At 44.0% G+C, this 23,727-nt stretch overlaps 1 protein-coding gene across 3 annotated transcripts in view; it reads right to left on the bottom strand.

Moving 5' to 3' along the window:
• The window catches only part of MEE21 (PIN domain-like family protein), a 53,148-nt gene extending 40,650 nt beyond the window's left edge, over positions 1-12,498 (bottom strand). The window contains exon 1 of one of the 3 annotated variants that reach the window (XM_086485261.1): positions 12,225-12,498. In XM_086485261.1, coding sequence (XP_086341387.1) covers positions 12,225-12,412 — 188 coding nt within the window. In that variant the 5' untranslated portion in view covers positions 12,413-12,498. The remainder of the gene's footprint in view (positions 1-12,224) is intronic. The other 2 variants (XM_086485260.1, XM_086485259.1) reach the window with 2 other exon arrangements.
• Between the last annotated feature and the right edge of the window lie 11,229 nt (positions 12,499-23,727).

The following is a 23,727-nucleotide window of genomic DNA, read 5'->3' as shown; positions in this document are numbered from 1 at the left end:
TCAAGGTTCCCGCATGCTCTCGGACAGACACGTCATCACTTTGTGACATACCCCCCTCTTGAAAGCATTGTAATCACCCTCGATTACGCCTGCCAAAACAGACAGAGGCCATAAACCGTCTTAGCAGACACTGATTGTTAGTACCTACGTACTAGGAACACACATCTAGCACATGTACCAATCGACAGTCACATCACACGACATCACAGGACATCACTAGACATCACATGACATTCAACATTCATTCGGATCTTAGACCATGATTTATCGGCAATGTAGCTAGTAATCGCATCTAGATCCAATCCGGACCTCATCGATGTCCAATTGACTAACCCCTATTGCAACCATGTCTATTCGAGATCAATCAGACCAAAATGCTGCAATCATTTCGTCTCTCAGTTCCTGCACTTAAAAAGAAGTCAAGAACAAATCAGTATCATATTCAAATTCCATTTCATACAGTAGAATATTGTCAGCTCTCAGTTGTTGGGTTAAAGGCCTAAATAACCCCTTTTTGTACATTTTTATACTTTGTCTAGGTTCCTGGACACATTTTTTAAAGGTCACTTATAATAAAAGTGGGAAAACCCAAAACTAACTTATTGAGTTTTCCCCAAAAACGTGAGCCCCCTCTCTCTCCCTCATCGTTTTGCTAGCGCTTCCTCTCTTGTTGGCTTTCACCACCCCTCTCTGCACACACTGCACTTCCTCGCGTGCTCTTTCACTTACACACACCGCCGTGCGCTCAACAACTGGTATCAGAGCCAGATTAGGGTTTCGGAAGCTTTGCGCAGGAGGCTGGACAACAGGCATAAGGCTTCTCTCGCGTCAAATTTCCGCTTTCATCGCGAAGCCCCTTGCTTCCGGTGTCATGTAGGGTGATTAGGGTTCCCAAAACAGCCTAAAACAGGCTGAAATTAGGTCAAAACAGGTAAAAACCAGAAAATTACAGGTCAAAACAGCAAAACGCAGGTGTTCTAAATCCATTCCCGTGAATGCCCCTTGCTTTTCCCACTCAAAATAGGTCCATTTGATGCAAATTGATGCGCCAAAACAGTAAATTTGCAGAAAATTCAGAATTGGACTGTTTTTATGTACACAAATTGAGGTTTATGTACGCTTTTTGTGGGTTTATGCAAGTACGCATTGGGGATACTTGTTAATTGCTGAAATTTTCAGCACATTGTATGCAACGTGCGGTACATTGTGATCACTGAAAATTTTCAGATTTTGTGTAGACACTTTCTGCTGCATTTTTATCCGTGCAAATGGCCTCTACTTCCTCGTCGTCTGATGCCAAGAGCTTGATGGAAATCAAGTGATTTGACGGTACAGGTTTCGACCTATGGCAGGACAGGATGCAGGGGATTTTGTTCCTCAAGGATTGTGAGGACGCCCTTTTGGCTGTAAAGCCTGAGGATATGCCGGATGAGGATTGGGCCAAGCTCAACAAGAGGGCAAAGGCCTATATCAAAATGGTTGTGACCGATGACATTCTGGTGGACATAAAGGGCTTGGACAGTGCACATGCAATTTGGCATAAGTTGAAGGCCACTTATGAGAATGCCACCCCTGTGAATCAGGTGCATTTGATGTGCAAACTGGTGAACATGATGCTTGACGAAGCCAAGTCGGCTTCTGAGCACTTAAGTGCTTTCACCAGTGTTATGAGTCAGCTACAGGATACTGAGCTTCAACCTTTTGATGACAAGTTGAAAGCCATATTTTTGTTGATGACTTTGCCAGACTCTTGGGAAACGCTTGTGGTTTCTTTGAGTAATAGCCCCAACCTCACATATGATGGAGTGCGAGGCTCCATCTTAAATGAGGAAATTAGACGCAAGTCTAGTGGTGGGGAAGGTGGCAGTTCTCCTTGCAATGCGAGAGGCAGAAGTCAGAAGCAAAATACAGGTACCAAGACTCAAAACAAGAGCAAAAGCAAGTCTAGGGATAAGGATGTGACTTGTTACCAGTGTGGTAGAAAAGGCCATAAGAAGCCAGATTGCAGGTATTTCAAGAAAGAGCAGGAAAGAAAGAAGGAATCACAGGAGAAGAAGAAGACAGAGGATAAGAAAGGGAAAAAATCAGCAGGTACCTCCTCCAAGGATTCGGAGACTGTCAATGTATCCTCTAGTGTGGTTATCACAGAGTTATCCGACAGTGAGGAGATCTTGGTTGCAGCTTCATGCCCCTCAGATTTTGTTGTAGCAAATGCAGAAGACATGCTTATCTCACGTAGAGATGTCATTGATGCATTGCTAAGTGCAAATGATGGCCTTACACAGTCTTGGATAGTAGACTCGGGTGCCTCATTTCATGTGACTCCATCTGTGGAGTGTTTTGCTTCTTATCATGCAGGCAAGTATGGCAAGGTTTACCTTGGGGATAACCATGCTTGTGACATTGAAGGAATGGGCACTGTGCGCTTGGCATTAAACAATGGCCAAGAGTTTATGCTTAAAGATGTAAGGTATGTACCAGGCATCAAGAAGAGTCTATTGTCTGTTGGCCAGATGGATGCACAGGGTTATACAACCATTTTTGCTGGGGGTTCATGAAAGTTGCTTAAGGGATCAATGCTCATTGTCAAGGGATGCAAGAGTGGTACATTGTACTATTTACATGGCAAAGCTTTGCCTGGCAAGTTTCTTGCAGTGGCCGAAGTTGCTTCTCATTTGGAGTTGTGGCACAAAAGACTTGGCCATATGAGCCAGAAGGGACTTGATGTGCTCTCCTCTTTGAAGAGGGTTGATGTAAAGGGCACCAAGTTAGATTTTTGTAATGATTGTTTGTATGGTAAACAAAAGAAGTCTTCTTATTATTCTGGTGTCTCGCGCAAAGCTAATGCTCTTGATTTAATTCACTCCGATGTATGTTCAATGCCTGTCAAGTCTTTTGGTGGTGCATCATACTTTGTTACATTCATTGATGATTGCACTAGGAAAGACTGGGGATATTTGTTAAAGAATAAGAGTGAGACATTTAATGCATTTAAGAGGTTTCATGCTTTTGTGACCACGCAAAAGGGTAGTAAGCTTAAATGTCTGAGATCTGACAATGGGGGGGAGTACACGTCTGCTGAATTTCAGCGTTATTGCGAAGAATATGGGATTAAAAGGGAGTTGACAACCCCTTATAATCCATCTTCTAATGGTGTGGCTGAGAGGTATAACCGTACTTTATGTGAGAGAGTGCATTGCATGTTGTCCACGGCTAATCTCCCTCATGGGTTTTGGGGAGAAGCTTTGAAAACCGCAGTTCATGTATGCAATCGCTCTCCTAACAGTACGTTGAAAAATGACATTACAGAGGAGGTTTGGTCTGGCAAACCTGCCTCTTATGATCATTTGAGAGTGTTTGGCTGCGAGGCTTTTGTCCATGTTCGTGATAACTTGAGGACAAAGCTAGATGCCAAGTCCATCCAAGGACTCTTCCTAGGTTATGGGGAAGAGGGTGAAATGGGCTACAGGATATGGTTGCCTCAGTTTAAGAGGGTAATACGCAGCCGAGATGTAGTGTTCAATGAGGCTAAATTGCTAAAATATGCTACATCTTCTGAAATTGACAAGAAATCGATCAAATTTCAGCCTCTCTTGCCACCTATTGATGTTGAAAAAGAGCCTCAAGATGCATTACCGCAAGCTGAAATTGATAATCAGCCGGTTAACCTTGAGCCAGAAGAGGTAGGATATGATTTAGATGCTCCAAATGAGGATGGGCAGCCACCTGTCATGGCTGAAAATGATTTTCAGCAGCATGAGCATGCTGAAAATGAGTTGCCTCCTGATATAGAACCTGTGCCTGAGAATGTAGATCATTGGGTACGCAGGTCTACTCGTGTCAGAAGGTTGTTACAGCGCTTTGAGCCCTCTTTGCATCATGTTATGTTGACAGATGAGGGAGAGCCTCTTACATATAAAGAGGCAAAATCATGTGAGTCAAGCAGTAAGTGGGAGCTTGCGATGCAAGAGGAAATCAAATCTTTGCATGCAAACAATACTTGGGATCTTGTGGCATTGCCTAAAGGAAGAAAGGCTCTTCCTAACAAATGGGTTTACAAGGTCAAATGTGTTGATGGAAAGCCCAAGTATAAAGCAAGGTTAGTTGCCATAGGGTATGCACAGAAAGAGGGGATTGATTTTCAAGAGATCTTTTCTCCTGTTGTAAAGCTTACGACATTGCTTGTCCTTTTTGCTCTCGCTGCAGTGCTTGACTTAGAATTGAATCAAATGGATGTAAAAACAGCTTTTCTTCATGGTGACATTGATGAAGATATCTACATGAAGCAACCTGAGGGTTTTGTAGTTCTTGATAGAAAGGAACTTGTATGCAAATTAAGAAGGGCACTGTATGGTTTGAGGCAATCATCACGTCAGTGGTACAAAAAGTTTGATACTTTTATGCTGTCTCAAGGCTTTAAACGCAGCCATTCAGACCATTGTTTGTATACAAAGAAGGATAATGATGGAAGTCCTATAATCCTTGTGCTATATGTAGATGATATGTTGATTGCTGGGAAGTATAAGTCTACCATTGATGCTCTTAAACGTCAGCTGAATTCAGCTTTTGCAATGAAGGATTTAGGTGATGCTGAGCACATCTTGGGCATGAGAATCAAGAGGGACAGAAAGCTGAAATTGCTCTTCTTATCTCAAGAAAAATACATTGCTAAAGTACTTGACAGGTTTAACATGGCTGAAGCTAAGTCACTTGGAGTACCTTTACCTCCACACACAAAACTTAGCAAAGCCGATTGCCCAAAGGATGACGTGGCAGTGAATGCTATGAAGGGAATCCCTTATGCATCAGCTTGTGGTTCTCTTATGTATGCTATGGTTGCCACTCGTCCTGACATTGCCCATGCGGTGGGAGTTGTTAGTAGATACATGTCCAATCCCGGCAAAGCACATTGGGAAGCTGTGAAATTCATTCTAAGATACTTGTCAGAGGTACACAGTCTAGGTGTATATGCTATGGCAAAAGTGACCTGAAGTTGAAGGGCTATTGTGATGCAGATACGGCAGGTGACTTGGATACCAGGAAGTCCACTAGTGTGTTTGCTATTGCTGGTGGTGTTGTCTCTTGGTGTTCACGACTGCAGAAAATTGTGGCATTGAGTACTACTGAGGCTGAATATATTTCAGCCACGGAGGCTTCTAAAGAGACCATATGATTGGGCAGACTTGTCAAAGAGCTTGGTATGCCTGCTAGTACTCCTGTCTTGGGATGTGATAGCCAAAGTGTTGTCTATTTGGCCAAGAATGCCATGTTTCATGCACGGACAAATCACATTGATGTGCGATACCACTTCATACGACAGGTATTGGAGGATGGTCTAGTCACCTTGACTAAGATTCACACACAAGATAACCCTGCAGATGTTCTCACCAAGAGTCTTGCTAAGGCTCAACATGAGCTTTGCATACAGCTGCTAGGAGTTGGTTAACTTAAAGGCGTCATTTATGCCTTTAAGTGGGAGGTTGTTGGGTTAAAGGCCTGAATAACCCCTTTTTGTACATTTTTATACTTTGTCCAGGTTCAATATGAACCTGGACGCATTTTTTAAAGGTCACTTATAATAAAAGTGGGAAAACCCAAAACTCACTTATTGAGTTTTCCCCAAAAACGTGAGCCCTCTCTCTCTCCCTCATCGTTCTGCTAGCGCTTCCTCTCCTGCTGGCTTTCGCCACCCCTCTCTGCACACACACACTGCACTTCCTCGCGTGCTCTTTCACTTGCACACACCGCCGCGCGCTCAACATCAGTATCCTGAAGCTCAAAGAGACGTCAGTGACTCTAGTATCCAAATCGAGGCATCTATTGACAAAGGAGCGAAGTAACTCCCCTCTTGTGCATCCCACTGTACCAGATCTCCGGCCAAGCTGAATTCTGGGTTCCATTTGGAGTAGACTATGCTAAACCAAAAGCCTCGAGGTAAAGTTTCACAATCTGAGGAGTATCTGCTAGGTCCTCCTCCTCCATCCACTTCGCATCTAATGCAGGATAGTTCTTGAACTTAACCAAGAACTGCCTTCGGACTTTACCTTTATTCTTCGTATCCTTATGTGCCAAAATTTGTTCAAGAACAAGGATCTCCTCGTTTTCTTCCACTTCGGGTTGCTCATCAGGCTCCCCATCATCAGGCACATCACCTCTGAAAGGTTTCGAGAGACTCACATGAAATGCATTGTGAATCCTCCAAGTGTTAGGTAGTTTCAGTTGGAAGGAGACATCATTAATCTTTTCAGAGATCTTGAAAGGTCCGTAGTATCGCATACTAAGCTTTGGAAAAAGCCTCTCCTTTCCCTTTTTCTTTCTCAGGCGTGCCTTTTCAAAACGTAAGAGCACCCAATCATCCTCCTTCAATTTCAAATCGCGACGATGGCGATCCGCTGCCTTTTTCTGTCGTTCTTGAGATTTCTGCAAAGCCTCGCGGACCTTGGCAAAAGCCGTGTCTAAGTCGCGCGTATACTCATCCGCTTCAAAAATCTTATCTTTCGTGCTTAGGAAGGGTGAAACCTTCGCAGCACCTTCAACAATCTCAAATGGCGCCTTCCCCGTCGAAGAGTGTATCGTGTCATTATAGGCAAATTCCACCAAAGGTAGATATTTTTCCCATTGAGTCTTCTGATCCGAGATATAAGACTTCAATAAATCTAAAAACACTGAATTGGCAATCTCAGATTGCCCGTCACAGTCTGCGGGTGGAACGATGACGAGAACTGCAACCGCGTGCCAATGTTCTCCCAAATTGCCTTCCAAAACAAATTCGTAAATCCGGGGTCCCTGTCGGAGACAATCGTCTCAGGCATGCCATGTAATCTGAAGATCTGGGCCACAAACAGTCTCGCTAACTTTCTTCACTGGAATGAAATGAGCCTGCTCTAAATCTGTCAATAACAGTCCAGATACCATCGTGACCACTCTGTGTTCTCAAGAGATCAAAAATGAAATCCATTGCAATACTTTCCCAGGGGCGGGTGGGTATGGGCAAAGGCTGTAACAATCCCTGTGCTTTATGCCTGTCAAACTTGACCTTCTGGCATACCAAGCAACTGCGCACAAACTCTTCCACATCCTTCTGGAGTCTCGGCTTAAAGAAGTATCTCTCTACCCCTTTCATGGTGGTAGCGATTCCGCGGTGACCCGTAAAAGGTAGACAGTGGCATTCAGTCATAACCTTTTCCCTCAACGGCTATGTAACGCACAACATGGTTTTTCTCATTAAGTAGCCATCCCGAATGGAATATCCCGCTACTGTCTCCCCATCCCATATCCGTGTGAAAACGTCTACAAAATCTGTATCTGTGGCATATTGGTCGACCGTATCCGCGAAGCTCCTATGATGTATCGCGGAAATAGCCAGAACCAACGGCTTCCGAGACACAGCATCTGCCACCACATTCTTCTAACCCTGAACATGGACAATCTAGAAGTGAAACTATGACAAGATATTCGCCCACCGCATCTGCTTTTCCGATAGCTGCTTCTGTGACAAGAAGCAGCACAAACTCTGATGGTCTGTAAAGACAGTAAGATCCGCTCCGAGTAGGTAATGTCGCCACTGAGTAAGAGCATGGATTACCACCAAAAGCTCTTTCTCATAAATCTATGCTGTCATTTCCGGCCTTGAGAACAATCCGCTCTCGTAAGCAATGACATGGCCTTCTTGCATTAAGACCGCACCAAGACTACGACCACAAGCATCACAATATACTTCAAATGACTTCTGCAAGTCCGGCAAAGTCAAAACTCTTCCCATAGTCAATTTCTCGTTCAGTGTCTGAAAGGCAGTCACCTCTGTGGGTCCCCATGAGAAAGAGACTCCTTTCTGTGTCAAGCTATGCAAAGGGGAAGCAACCGGCCAATCACGGATAGTCTCTATCTTGGCCGGATCCATCTGCACTCCTGCTCTGCTAAGACAATGTGTCCCAAAAAGTGTATCTCTGGTAGAAAAAATTCACTTTTCTTTGCATTAATCACTAACTTGTGATCTCGTAATGCCTAAAAGACCTGAAGCAGATGATCTCTATGTTCTGTCTGATTCTTAGAGTAAACAATGATATCGTCAAAGAAAGTGCCAACAAATAGCCTGTACTCTCGAAAAATCTGTCCATCATCCGGTTAAATGTCGCAGGAGCATTGCTTAAGCCAAAAGGCATCATCAAAAACTCAAATAACCCAAAAGTTGTCCGAAAAGTTGTCTTGTAGACGTCTCCCGACGCGATTCTGATCTGATGATATCCACTCTTCAAATCAATCCTGCTAAAGCACAAGGATCCCTGTAATCTGTCGAGTATATCATCAATCCTAGAAATCGGAAATCTGTTCTTGATGGTGATTTTGTTGAGAGCTCTATAATCGATGCACATTCTCTAAGATCCGTCTTTCTTCAAAACCAACAACACTCAAGAGCAATACGGTGAAGTACTAGGCTGGACAAGACCCTTTCCTTATTCATCCTATCCGCTTTGCATATCCATGTCGAGACCGGAGCATGATAGGCGAATTCGGATTTCTCACTCTACATGTGACTAAGGTGTCAACCTCGCGCTCTCCCAGGAACTCATCTCTTGGAAATTCCTTGAGTTGGCGGCGAATGCAACTCAAATAGTCATGTAACTCTCACTCCTTGCGGAACAAGCCTCGTCACCTCTGCACAGCTGTTTGTCTACAAGCCTCCGAAGACGCCATGATGCATGTAACCAGATCGAACACACGGTCAACAGTACTAATGCGTGTTCGAACCTCCTGAATCAATTGAGACAATGAAGCGTTATGTAACACCAAGTCAGGCATGTGCAATCCTCGTCTAGACATTGAGGAGGTCTCAAATCTCAAATGCAAAGAAACTAGGGCATGATCACAGAGCATTGTGTCAAGCCAAATCATAGTTGTCCCACCATGAGATGCTCCCCAAGGGCCCACATAAAATCTATCTAGTTGCTCGAGCAAACGACCGGACTGCCTTCTAAAACCCCACGAAAACTGCAATGTCTGTGGAGTGCGAGCCACAGATGAAGTATGCCAAGCATCTGTACCAAAAACTGCAAAAAGGCATCTGTCCCAAGCATCTCTCTCACACGGTGCTACATATGGTAAAGATGGGGGCTGAATGGCTGTCAGTCCTCAATGTTCTCTACATTGTTGAAATCACAACCAACAACCCACGAATCCACATAGGCAATCCACTTACAATCTACTACCAAACCTCAGCTCTAACATGAGCTGAAGTGGAGGCATAGACGCACAGGGAGGAGCGCATGGGACTCTGCCGACTATCTTGGAGAAGGTGTCTTTTGTGCATGCCGTAAAATGTACAGCAACGGACTAGTGCTATCATTGTTGTACTCAGCTCTAGAAATCTACCAGACTGGCCGTGCAAAAGCTATGAAGGAGCGAGGAGCATGAGGGGGTGGTGCAGCGCACAAAAGAGGTGGATGGGGTGGTGTACCATGGGTAAGGGGTGGGGGGTTGAGGTGGGTGGCATGGGGTGGAACTGCGGGATCAGTGGGTGGGGGTGTAATGGGAGAAGAGGCTGGTGAAGATGGCAGAGGTGGGAAGTCAGTTTCCATAGTTAAGTGTGAGGTAGCTTTGGGCGGATGCCACGAAGTGAGGGTATGTCCGGTATCGGCTCAGTCGGTTGAGTAGCTATAACTTGTGAGATTGTTGGGGAGGCACGTTGTCGAGGTGGTGGGTGTGGCGCTACAGGAAGCGTGCCTACCGAAAGGTATGGCGGCAAGGGGCCTTCTGCCAACCCTGTGCTACACCTAAATGGGGGATTTTGTGGCTCGGGGCGGCGAGAAGGGTGGGAAGGGCAAGATCTCACCATGTGCCCAAACTGATGGCATCTAAGACACTAATCCGAACGATCAGTAACCACCAATCTTTGTAGACGGACCTGCTCTGTGGTGGGATAGCGAAGTCGTATTGTGTCCAGGAAATGGGTGTCTCCCGATGCGTAGACCTATATCCGTGGTGTGTCGATCTTTGTAGCCAGTGAACCTGGTATAACCAAGCCCTACCTAGCGGCTATACCAGTAACACAACCTGAACGATGAATCGGGAGCAATGGAAAAGAGAGAATAACCGAAAAACAAGGGATCCGCCGCCGCTAGCAATCAAACTCCTTAACATCGAAGCCTGGTGTCCAACACTCTAAAACCAACAGTCAAGTCCCTGCAACAATGAGAGAGCGACTATAGAGAGAGTCGGCGCAACGGTCATCTGAAAGCTGCCACGGCCGAGCATGATGAGCTCCACGATGCTGCCTTCAGAGCCACGGAGGGCAGACTGGAGCCGCTCTCAAACTATGTCGCATGAAGGCGAGAGGCCCACCATGTACCCAACCAGTGTCCGGCCTAAGTAACGTCCAGTGGCCGCCTCGATACTACTAGGTCCTTCGTAGTCAGGTCATATGTCCAAGTGAAGAGTGCATGGACAGTCGTCATGACACCCAGTGCAGTGTGGTGGCCACAATGGAGCAAGAACTCACCATAGGGTATAAGTCGGAAGCTCTCTCTCTCTCTCTCTCTCTCTCTCTCTCTCTCTCTCTCTCTCTCTCTCTCTCTCTCTCTCTCTCTCTCTCTCTCTCTCTCTCTCTCTCTCTCTCTCTCTCTCCGTTGTGCAAATTGTGCAACATTTCCATAGTAACACAGGACGCGTCCCAAATAGCATGGACGGGAAATGAGAACGAGGCTCAAAGGGGAATCTTGTTTCCGCAAGAGGAGTTCGAAACAAGCAAGCGTTGTTGGGACGAGGGGAATGGGACGACAGTGGGGACGGAAAGCCCAAAAATGGACGTCCCATGTTATTATGAGCGTTTCCACTTTTCTATCTCTAGCGAACTCTCTCACCTCCCTGTCACAAACTGCTGACGTGTCAAGCCACTGAAGAACAGAGCCACTATGCAGATCCCGACCGAGGGGCCTAAACCCTAAGAATAAGCAGACGAAGAAGAAGAAGTTCCTACCAACTTATGGGACCCCGTCCGATGGGGCCCAAGTGACACGAGAATAAAATAAAGTAGGACCTACACACACATGCGTGGAGCTAATGATGTGGCAGAACTGTACGAATTTCCGCATTGTGCGTTGCTGACGTGGCAGATTGTATGGATTTCCGCAGATTGTGTTGGCTGTGTTGACGTGGCAAAACTGTACGGATTTCCGTAAATCACGCTGGCTGCTTTTTGCGCATCTGCTTTTGGACCAGATACTTTTGAGTTTGAAGGATTTTCATCTAAATGCTTTTCATAGGCCAAGGGCCTTTAAATAAGTGCAGAGGGCTCATTCTCTGACATGCTCCAAGAGAGGTGCCGAGGGTGGAGTACCGGCATTGTACTGAGTTCAAGAAATATAAAGAAATACCGAAAGGGGCGCCAAGGTTTGGGGCCAATACTCTTTGGGGGTGGTATTCCGCCACTCCGTGTCGCATGTGCTCTCTTTTTCAATTCAGTTGTCATTGAAAAGCTAAAAGTCTGTCCAGTCTATTCTTTTCTATTGGCACGTGGTACCCACCTTGTGACACTCCCTCTAGCCTCTCTTTGCAAGTGCTTCATGTGCAACTGTAGAATTGGTGCTGCCCAAGGCCTCTGCGGTGAGCTGCCCTAGTTCAAAGGCTGATTTGTTGGAGTTGTCGTGGTAGATCTAAAATCCGGTGGCTGCCCGTGTTTGTGAGGAGGTTTTCTCTTAGTTGCAAACTAGATCGTCATCCGATTCACTTTTTCTGCTGCACCTTGTACTCTCTCCGATGATCTTGGCTTAGTTTGGCTTTCCCACTTCTCGGAGGAAGACCCCTATGCAGACAGCTTGGTCTTGCCACCACTCTTCTCAGTGGATGACTACAACACAGACTCCTATGTCCAGCTTCCCTCATCATGGAGGATGTTTCCAAGCAGACTATTTAGTCATGCGCTCCCTCATCTTCGAGGACTCTTATCTACTTGTAGGACACCCCGGCCATTATTAAGTGTCAAAGGAGGAAGATGCCAAGGTATCTTAGTGACACCAATATACATCTTTTTAGGACACAGATAACCATTGAGAAAAAGCTTTTCAGTAATCTCTTGTAACTTCATGAATTTCAGGATAGGCATTTATTTTTAGGCCTGTTTTCATTTCTGATACTACTGGTTTGTTCTCATGGCCACATCGGCCCCTCTCTCTCTCTCTCTCTCTCTCTCTCTCTCTCTCTCTCTCACACACACACACACACACACATACCTGGTGGTGAAGGGCCTAGAAGAACCGAGAAGGCGCGTGAGGTGGTCAGCAGGGGGGCCCATCTTGTGAGCGAGGAGGTAATGCAAGAAGGTGCCATCGCACAGCACCTTGAAGGGATCCCGGAACCCACAGCACGTCTTGTAGAAGCGGATAGTTCTTCTGTTCGTTTTTTGCTTCTTCACCCTCATGTCGTCCTCGTGCTATGCTCGTTATTGGAACTCTGATTCTTCAACGCTGGAGTAGTTTTTTTCAACTGTCGCTTTAAAAATCATAATGTTCGTAATCCTTATGCTACTACTTGCTTCAACTCCCAGCTTCTCAAAATCATTTGAATGATAGTCATAGTACAAAGTTTCGACCAAAGTTCAGATGTCGGATACCACTACAACGCTCCCAACTCGGTCATGGAGATGGCTTCTTTGTACTTAACAAAAAAAAGGACGGAACCTTCCAGCGACCCCTCCCCTTCCCCTGCTACCAACTCCTGCCACTTGCTCGCAATCGCGCCTGCCTCATCAATGCGTACCTGGCCCACCTGCTCCATTCCTCTCGTCTGCCTCCTCCGTGCATGCTACGAAGCCTGCCATCACCATTCGCCTTTCATCACAATTACCCTTAGACTTTTCCAACCCACTTAATGACACCAATTTTCAATTTTCTACAATTGGGTACCCCCTACTAGTTAATATGTGAATTGGTGTAAATGTGAAAATAATAATCATAGTAGTTATGTAAAAAGGATGTTAAGGATGAATTTCTTGATATATCTTTTTTAACAGAAGCGATAAATCAAAATAAACCTAGAAGATTTTGTGAAACACAAACATCATTTTTGCAAAGCATGCATGCATCTCCCCATCAAAACAAAGCACTAACCTTCAGTGTAATTTTTTCACTTTAGCAAGTTTGTGTGGCAAAAATCTCTCCTTTGAGGAGCTACAAAAGAAATAGAAAACAGTAGTTAAACTTTTTGTACTTTTGAAAAATGGAAAAAAGATAAATGGATACCTTACCAAATGCATCCTTTTTCCTCTCCAACATATCATACGCAAAGAGTCCTACACCCTAGGAAGTCCCTGAGCGATATGTCGGTCTCTTGTTTCTGGCGTGGGATCTTCCCAAGGAAGATTCAGATCCTTTGGGATAGAATGAAACATAGTTCTTTGTTAATGCTCTCGCAATTCTCTCTCCTCTCTTTGGCTAAAGCACATTGTGTCATTGCAGCCCTATGAAGTGAACCCTCTGAATTTCTTACGATTTTTTTATGTGACACATCAATGGAGTACCTTGTTTTCTTTTGATTTTTCCATGCGACATGTCAATGGAGTACCTTGTTTTCCCTCTAAAGAAGGATGGTTTGTGCGCGTCTATCGCACGTGTCAAAACAAGGGACTTGCCGTACACTGTGTGCGAGCCACAAATGGATGCAAGCACACAACCATATTAATTTAGCAAGCTCAAGAGATCAAGGGTGTGTCACTCACCGCCCTACGCTCACCTTCTTGGAGGATTCCTCGTCGCAAAGAAGAGGGAGCTACCGCCGTGCCGCACTCAACCGTCGTGCCATCACAATTCTCTGATATCTTTGTTCTTTAGATGACAATCAAACCATTTCTTCCTCCTATCTTTCTCCACAAGTGCGTTTTGCACAGCCAATTGCCTTTATTCATCTAACCTCTTAAGGATATATAAGTGCTCAACTAAAGGGTTACCATCCCAACCTTCTTGTGAAGCTACACGCAGACTAGGAATTACAAACTCCCATAGCATAACTGCTTCTTGGCCATATACCATTTTGAATGGTGTACAATTAATAGCCACTTTGTAAGAAGTACATAGGGCTGTCAAATCCCAATTTGTGCGATGAGCTTCGACCGTTTTGGTCAAGATAGAGATTAAGGTCTTGTTGGTACTCTCCGCTTGGCCATTTGCTTGTGGATAATAAGGTGTGGACTTATGGTGAGCTATCATGACGTTGGTAGTGAGTTCTTTTATCACTCCATTTATAAAATGAGTGCCATTGTCACTCACTATCTCAAAGGGACAACCAAATCTTGTAATAATGTTCTCAAAGAGAAACTTGGCAGTTGACCTTGCATCAGCTTTACGCGTCGCCCTAGCTTCCGCCCACTTTGTCACATAGTCAGTGACAACGATAATATATCGAGATTGAGTGCTACGACCTGCCAGACTAATTGGGTCTACGAAGTCCAAACCCCATTTTTCAAATGGTTGAGTCACTTTAACAGGATGTAAGGGCATCTTATCCTTTCGTTGTGTGATCTTGTAATGTTGACATTCATCACATCCTTTTGCAAAAAGTGATACATCCTTGAATAAGTTAGGCCACCAACAGCCTGATTGCAACACCTTTCTAGCTCTTAGTTCCCCTGAGAAATGTCCTTCGGTTATACCCATGTGGGCTTCTTGCAGTATGTATAAATACTTATCCTCATGGGCACAATGTCTAAGAATATCATCCTTCCCTAGCCTGTAGAGAGTTCCTGCAATGAGAGAATAAGGTTCACATTCTTTTAACAGTTTTCGAGCTATGTCCTTATGAAGCTCTTTGGGTGGAAAACCATTAACTAGAAAGTTCACAATCTTCTCACTCCATTCAGACATGGTCTCGACTAGAAATAAGGAAGTATCAGACAATTCATCATCGACTCCAATAGGGGCTTCATCATTAGGTATACGAGACAAATGATCCGTCATATTGACATGTCTTTTACCAGGTCTCACCACAACGATAAAATCAAACTCAAGGAGAATTAACAACCATCGTGTAATTCTTCCTGTGGAACAAGGTTTATTTACTAAATACAACAAGGCTTGATGATCCACACAGAAAACAAACTTGTTGGAAAGAAGGTAGTAGTGGAATTTCTTTACTGCATAAATCATAGCTAAACCTTCTCGCTCTGTAGTGGTGTAGTTTCTCTCGACATCATTCAATTGACGACTTGCAAAGCTAATGGGGTAGTCCACTTTCTGTTCTCCTAGTTGAACTAGAACACACCCAATAGCAAAGTTCAATGTATCAATATGCACATGGAAAATTACACTCCAATTGGGCACTCGTAGAATAGGAGCACTAGTCAAGGTCTTTTTCAATGACTCATAAGCATGGTCACACTCTACGGTCCAGTGAAACTCAATAAGAAGTTTGTACAATGGACGAGCTATCTCGGCAAAGTTTAAAATAAACCGTCGGTAATAACCAACATGGCCCATGAACCTTTAAACTCCTTTATAGTTTGTAAGTGGTAGCAATTCAGCAATGGCTTTAATTTTGCTCTCATCTGTGGAAATCCCATTTTTGGACACTATATGCCCTAAAATGACTCCATGTTTAACCCAAAATTGGCATTTGAAAGGGTTTAAAGAGATGCGATACAATTTGCACTTCTCAAACACTTTTTGTAAGCATGATAGATGTTCTTTCCAAGAGGAATAAACACAAAGGTCATCTAAGAAAGCTTCACAAAACTCCCTCAAATATTCTCTAAAAGCAGTGTTTATTAATCTTTGAAAGGTAGCAGGGGCATTGGTTAAGCCAAAAGCCATAAGACAAAATGCGAACACTCCAAATTCGGTTATAAAGGCTGTTTTATCTTGGTCCTCTAGCACCATTGTGGTTTGATTGTAGCCAGAGTACCCATCTAAAAAGGTATAAGCTTCCTTCCATGCAACTCTTTCAAGCACATGTTCTGAATATGGCAAGGGGTAATGGTCCCTCCTAGTGGAGGCATTGACCTTCTTGAGATCCACGCACACTTTGAGTTTCCCATTCTTTTTTGGCACAATCACTATTTGGACACACCCATTCTGAGTGCTCAATAGGGTATATGAATCCGCATTTCACAAGCTTTTCAATCTCTTCTTGAACGATCTTTGCATATTTAGGATTCATTGGGTAGGGTCGTTGCTGAACTGGTTTAGCTATGCTATTCATGGGGATTGTGTGTTGCACCACAAAAGGTGGAACACCGTTTATATCATGATATGTCCAAGCAAATATATCCTTGAATGGCTTCTCTGTAGCCTCTAGTTGTGCGATGTCGATGGGTTGTGGACTACACCACATAACGCTTTGAAGGTATTCACCCCAGTTATCTACCAACTTCCGATGAGCATCACATGCCCCTATATAATTAAGCCATTCTGTGGTAGATCTCTTTTCATTTATTCTAGCACGCACATTTGCTCGATATCGTCGTCTCTTATATCTCTTACTCTTCTTGTCTAATTTTTTATTACGGTCGATCTCTAGTGAAGAGTCACTAGATGAATTGCTACTTGTGTCTTCTATTCCCTTGGATAGATTGTCATCTAGGGTACCACTGGGCCCTGAATGATTTGTCCCCACATTTGCACTAAGATTTAACTCAGATTCTTCTTCCTCAGAGTCAATTTCAATTGATAATTTTGACTCCAAATCGTGTGGGCTATAGTCTTGTGAGACACTACTGGTTCCAATGCCATACAAACCTTCATCTTGTAGGTCATCAGAAGCTATATTCATTGCTTCTAGCATATTTAAGGGTATAAGTGGTGGCATTTCATCCCCCTCAGGTGTTACCCAGGTCGTTCCCTTGTTTCCCCAAGTGTCTATGGTAGCTGCTAAGTGGACCCAATCCACATTTTCCGACTCAGTCATCCTAGGTAGAACATCCATATAAGGAGAATCTTCCCCAACATTAGTGTCCATTTTACATGTGTAACAATGCTGCAATTGGGCCGAGTGAACTGTGGTGTCAAATCTATGATCCTATTGCTAAGGAGGCAAAGATATTTGAGATGACTTTAGCATATCTCACCAAGGCCATTCAAGAGAGTCTTGGAGACAATCGTGCTCTACAAAACAATCATATGTATCCAAAAAGGGAGCAACAACGGTGCCCAATATGCTATGGTCCGCATAGTACCAGTGAATGTCCTACTTTTACTGTAAAATTCAATGGGAATTGCAATGCCCGTGGGAGGTATGGTCATCAAGCTAGGAATTGCATAGTATTTAATCGCGCGATGGCCAATAGACCAACCTTAGCATGGACGGACACACCTCGAGTGCCTGCATTGATGCCGGCCCCACCTCTTGAACAAACGTCACAACACATGGTCCCTAGGGCCCAAAATGTTGTTCAAACAACACCCTTACCACCTCTAGTGCTAGGATCGCAACCACCACATCCAAGAATCACTTCTATGAATCAAGTGGGTCGTGAGTCATCTATTGCTTGTTTGGAAGGCTGTGAGGAAGATATAGACCCTAATATTGCCTATGGGATTGATGCGCGTGAAGAAAGTCCACAATACTACATGGAGGACTGTTGGGGACAAGTCAAACCTGTCTATCAAGTAGCCGCTCTTGCTGTAAGAGGCCCAAATATCAATTACACTGCCGAGAGACCACCTCTTCAATGCTATGAGTGTGGAGGTCCACATCGTGTGACCGAGTGTCCTATTAGGCTACAAAAGAACGCTATACTAATGCAAACCAATCAAGCGAGCACGTCTACAATGTCGATACTCATATGTAATCGATGTGGCATAGATCATTTGATTACCCAATGTCCGAATAATCCAAATGCGCCAAAGATCACGCCATTAAACTTGATTGAGGCTACCGAGGAGCCATCACAAAGTAAACCTGTGGTACCAGTAAATGTACTCACACGATCGATGCTCCAAAAACAAAATTATATCCTTGAAGAAAGAGACACAACATCAATTGCCCAATCTTAGAAGAAGAAGAAAACACGAAGGAAGAGATTGCAAAAGTAGCGAAGTCAGACCCCAGTTCCTAGAAGATACCCAAAGGGATCTAGAGCCAGCACCTAGGTAGATCCAGATTACAGACACATTGTTCCCTATGCAACAACAACCTGACAAATGCCCCGATGCTTGTGAGCTAGTAGATTTAGGCTCAATAGACACTCTTTCTCCTTGAATCATTAAATTATCCTCCAATTGGATCGCATTGGCGGTGACTGCTTCCCAAGTGGTGAGACCTCTAATGACTAGGCCATTGTAGATATCCTCATGTCGTAATCCCTTAATGAATCTATCAAGCAATTGATTATTATTGAATCGCTCATTTGGATTACAATGAGAATTCAAATGCTTCAAGCGACTAATAAAGTCTCTCACCGACTCTCCTTCCTCTCGTTGGGCTTTCTAGAGTTGAGGGGCTACACCCCAAAGCACTCCCTCTTTTATGTATTCTTTTAAGAACAGTCTCCTAAGAGTAGGGTAAATCGTTTTTTCTTCCACCCTTAGGGTTCTATACCAATCCCCAGCCTTCCCACTTAAGGTTAGGCTTAAAGCATTACTCTTATGCAGGTCATTGTGTTTCTCCTAGAGAATCGCATATTTGTTCAAACACTTCGATATGATTTCTCAAATCCCCATCTCCACTAATTTTTTGTGTGAGCTTGGCTATTTGTATTGCCTTACTTCTAGGCTCTCTATCAGGCGTGTTACGCATATTCTCAACAATAGATCGACCGATAGCTTGAGCAAATGCTGCCAAGTCACCTAAGTGAGCAGGCACCGTGGGTAAAGGCGCTCCAAAAACTACATGTGGAGTAGGTATTGGCATTGGTCTTGGCACATAGGAAGCCCTTGGGTTCCAAGTTTGGTATGGTGTTGTGCCATGTGGTGGCCCAAAGTTCATATGTGTGGCCCTAGGCATAGCAGCAGACGTCGGATGTGACATGCTCATGCTAGCCGGTAGGGTCCCATTGAAATAAGAGCTTGGGTGTTGTGGCTGTGGAGCATAGGTAAATTAGTCAATTTGATTAATTGTTTTTGCATTTATCAAGTCCTCTGTCTCAAAGGGGAAAGGGGGACACTTGTCGGCCCAAGGATACCCTTGTTGCCTGTTATGCATTCTGCAGTTGATTGGCCAAGGCTTGCAGGGGTCCAATAAGCTTCTTCCATGAGCTAGAAGAGGGGGTCGACCAAAGCAAGAAGGGGGACTATATACTCTCCCACAGACACTCACACACACTCTCATTGTGTGAAGTGCAAAGTGCAAGAGCTCCATCTCCTTCTCCAAGCTAGTAGAGAAGTTGAGAGCCTACACCAACACTCTTGGCTATGGAATGCAAATACAATCAAGAGCCATGCTTCAATGCTTAAGCTTGCCATATTCTCCATCTTCATTAATATGCTATTATGTATGCTAGCAAGAAGAGTGATGATAAGTGAGGAACTACTTCTTACTCCTATGGAATGTTTCTTCTTCCTCTTCCCTACCCTCATTCCCCGCTGGCTCTCTTCACCTTCGAAGGTGTTCGAGGCCTTGGGATAGTTAATGCTTTTTGCAAAGTTTATGTTATGCTCGTGATGCATGAAGCTTTCCATATTCATTGCATCACCTAGGTCACAAGGAACACAAAGATTGTATTGTACCAAGTCTCTCTTAATGGGAGAATCTATAATACAAATGCCTATTAAAGGGGGGACCGACTCCACATAAATCTGGTCCTCAATTGTTGTCATGTTCTCTAAACTCTCTCTCTTGCAAAAGTATTGTTCATGCCAAGTTAATTAAGCACCATGTTTATGTTGCTACCATCAATTAATTTCACCCTCTATGCTCTCAAAATAATCTCACAAAAATGCTTTTTCTAAGTTTCTTAGTTTCGCTACTCTCAAAGTTCATAGGCCATTTCCATTACATGTTTTATCCCAAGGGGGGATCATTGCTGCCAGAGTTACATGCTTTTTTGGCCTCAAATTGGGCTGGTCGTTTTGTCTGTAAGAAATGCGGAATACAATAAGGATCTAGTAGCAAGGAGAGTAGAGAGATATACGATGCAAAGTAGATTAGTGGTAAATCAAAAACTTTAGATTAGCACACTATTACAAAGTGATGGTATCATCCACCCATGCGCTCTCAAGATAGAGCTTAGATGGCGATTTAGACAACTAGAGTAAGTAGGAATACAAGGGACTAACAATCCTTACACAAGGATGTGTCGTGTGCGTCAAGTGTGCACACCATTCTACCGAATTACTCATGAGAAGGTCTCCTTATATAGATGTAAGGGAGCCTCTAAACACCCATGTGCAGCTACCCTTAGATAGCCAAGTCCAGGTAGGACTCGCCCATGCGCCCATGTGTAGCCGCTTTTGGGTAGACAAGTCCTCCTAGAAATCGGCCACTAGCCAAGGAAATCCGGCCACCGGCCAAAGACCACGGACAGCTGGCCAACCGGACTGCCATTTTTCGATTGTCTTCCGACCATTTTCCGACCAAGATATTCCAGCAAAAAGGAATATTTCAGCGAAAGGAATAAAAAGTATCGGGGGCTTCCGCCCCCGAAGCCCCCAAAGTTGGCCCTGAATTTGCTTCGTACCATCCACAATCACAAATAGAGATCCCATCAGCGTGCAAAGTTGGAATCCACCAAATATATGTGCACCATTGGCTTCTCCTCATATGGGGGCCTTACAAACTGTGCATCATATATTGTGGTGGAAAAACTGAGAGAGGTGGGCATTGCAAGTATACCAACATTGACACACGAGTGTCCACAAGCGGTTTTTGTTTCATGCTTGGTAGCTCACATATCATGGTTGATCAAGAAGCAACCTACTATGGCCACTTCCAATTGTGAGGATGAGTACACGGTTGTCTTCACAGCTACGATTGAGTATGTATGGCTCAGTCGCCTTATGGCTGATTTGGGTATTGGACATGACACTGCCAACACTATCTACACTGACAGTTAGAGTGCATTGGCAGTCGCAAGGAGCCCGGTTTTTCATGCTTGCACAAAGCACATTGAGGTGAATTACCACTATGTTAGGGAGGGCTCTCAGCTAGAGAGACGAGCTTGGCTTATGTGCCAACACATGACAACCTTGCAGATCTTTTCACAAAGGCATTGTCTTGTGAGAAGTTTGAAGCTTTTTGCAAAGTTTTGGGCTTACTCCCCTTTGTGGAATGATCATGTCCTCAGGGCATGGCACTTTCTATACTCTATGTGCTAGCTCTCATTCACTACATCACTCCCAAGGGGAATTTGTTACCATATACATGTAGTAGTGATGTGTGTGAACACACTTAGGACCATCGTGACATTTTTCCCTCACTACGAGGTTTTTTCCCCCGTGCATTGTATATACACCCATCACTCTAGAACTGATTGTTCTTTCCATTGCATACTAAGTAATACACTGTCTGTTGTGGGCCTTGAGCTTCCTTCATCTTCATATAACCCTAATTCCAACACTTTGGTCTTGCTTCTTCTTGTGAATGGGGGCACACTAGTAATGCAATACAAATTCCATGTTACCACACTAGATTGGAAGCCAAGTGATGGTATTACACTTTGGAAGGAAGATAACAATGGCAAGACAATGCTAGAAGTTGGTGACCCTCCTCTATTACCACTGGTTGAGTATGTTAAAGGCCATGACTCAAGTCATCCCAGGGATAAAATATTACATTAAACTTTATAAAAACATTAGAAATGGACCTTCACTCCACAAAATTACAAACATGTGATAAACTATAGGACTGATGTGATATAGGAGCTTGATAAACCCATCCTCCCACATACCAGGTTGCACATGCCTTTTTGGACCAAAACTCAAGGTCCTAGCTTTATTGATTCCATGGATACCCAATTGGATACCACAAGATTTATAGGACATGAAGTATAGAATGATCATTATTGTGGGCCTCAAAGACAGAAACCAAGGAAAGAATTCAACCCATCTGCAAATTCTAGCAAGGAGACTTTGTAGTATTTCTCCCTTCATATCAAGACGTGCATTCTATTTGGCTTGCAATGGCTATGTCAGACATTGTTTGGTCATGGAAACATAAAATCTAGGATTGTATATAAGAATAAAGATACCAACAAGGAAAGCCAAAAAATCTCAGCAAGAATTGTATATAAGTAGAGATTTTGAATCCCATATTGTTGGCACAAAATCCTCTAATAAAAACATAAAAACCCAAATCTTGTTTTTCATCTCTCTTTATTTATGGTGTTTATAAACACCACCTTTTTGTTGGAATTAGGGTTGCAGAGAAACACACACAGCTTGGAGAAGACGAAGGAAGCTCAAGGCACACAATAGAGAGTGTATTACTTAGTGTGCAATGGAAAGATAGATAGCCCTAGTGTGATGGGCGTATATACAATGCTCGGGGGAAGAAACCTCCTAAAGAGGGAAAAAATGCCCCAGCGGTCCTAGTGTGTTCACACACATCACTACCACATGTATATGGTAACAAATCCGCCCTAGAGTGATGCGGTGAATGAGAGCTGGCACATGAGTAAAGGGAAGTGCCATGCCCTGAGGACATGATCAGTCCACAAAGGGGAGTAAGCCCAAAGCTTTGCGGAAAGCTTCAAGCTTCTCACGAGACAATGCCTTTGTGAAAAGATCTGCAAGGTTGTCCTGTGTTGGCACATAAGCCAAGTCGATCTCTCCTGCTGAGAGCCTCTCCCTGACATAGTGGTAATGCACCTCAATGTGCTTTGTGCGAGCATGAAAAACTGGGTTCCTCACAACTACCAATGCGCTCTGACTATCAGTGTACATAGTGTTGGCAGTGTCCTGTCCAACACCCAAATCAGCCATAAGGCGTCTGAGACATACACACTCAACCGTAGCTGTGAAGACTGCTCTGTACTCAGCCTCACAACTCGAAGTGGCCACAGTAGGTTGCTTCTTGCTCAACCATGATATACATGAACTGCCAAGCATGAAACAAAAACCACTTGTGGACACTCTTGTGTCAAAACAACCAGCCCAATCTGAGTCCAAAAAAGCATGTAAGTCTGGCGGCAATGATCCCCTCTTGGGATAAAACAAGCCAAGATGTAAAGTGCCACTAAGGTAGCGGAAAATCCTCTTGACAGCCTGTCAATGCTTAGACCCTGGGCTATGCATAAATCTGCTGACCTGTGAGACTGCAAACTGAATATCTGGCCTCGTGTTGCATACATAAATGAGGTAGCCAACAACAGTTTGGTAAAGAGTGACATTAGCAGGATTGCCAGCATCATGTAGACTCAACTTCGAACCTGTTTCCATGGAGTGGCAATAGGTTTGCAATCCTCAAGTCCAAACTTACATAACAATGTCTCTATGTAACTTTTCTGACACAAGGCAATACCACCATCACACTGCTTAAATTGTATACCCAAGTAATGATGCAAGAGCCCCAAATCTTTCATCTTGAAAGTAGCATTCAAATCAGCCTTAAATTCAGCAATATGTCTCTCATTTGGTCCAGTGATCAGCAAATCATCAACATAAAGAACCACAATGATAAGTAAATCACCCTCACGCTTTACATACAATGTGCTTTCTGTTGGACTGTTACGAAAGCCTCGTTTAACCAAATGAGTGTCAGCTTTCTCATACCAAGCATGAGGAGATTGCTTCAACCCATACAAAGCCTTCTTACATCTGCACACTTTGTCCTCTTGTCCTTTTCTGACAAAATCGCAAGGCTGCGTTACAT

This window comes from Adiantum capillus-veneris, chromosome 16 (genome assembly GCF_014529385.1).
Source record: "Adiantum capillus-veneris isolate H3 chromosome 16, ASM1452938v2, whole genome shotgun sequence".
In the NCBI taxonomy this organism is placed as follows: Eukaryota; Viridiplantae; Streptophyta; class Polypodiopsida; order Polypodiales; family Pteridaceae; genus Adiantum; species Adiantum capillus-veneris.
This window is presented reverse-complemented; position numbering and strand designations above follow the sequence as displayed.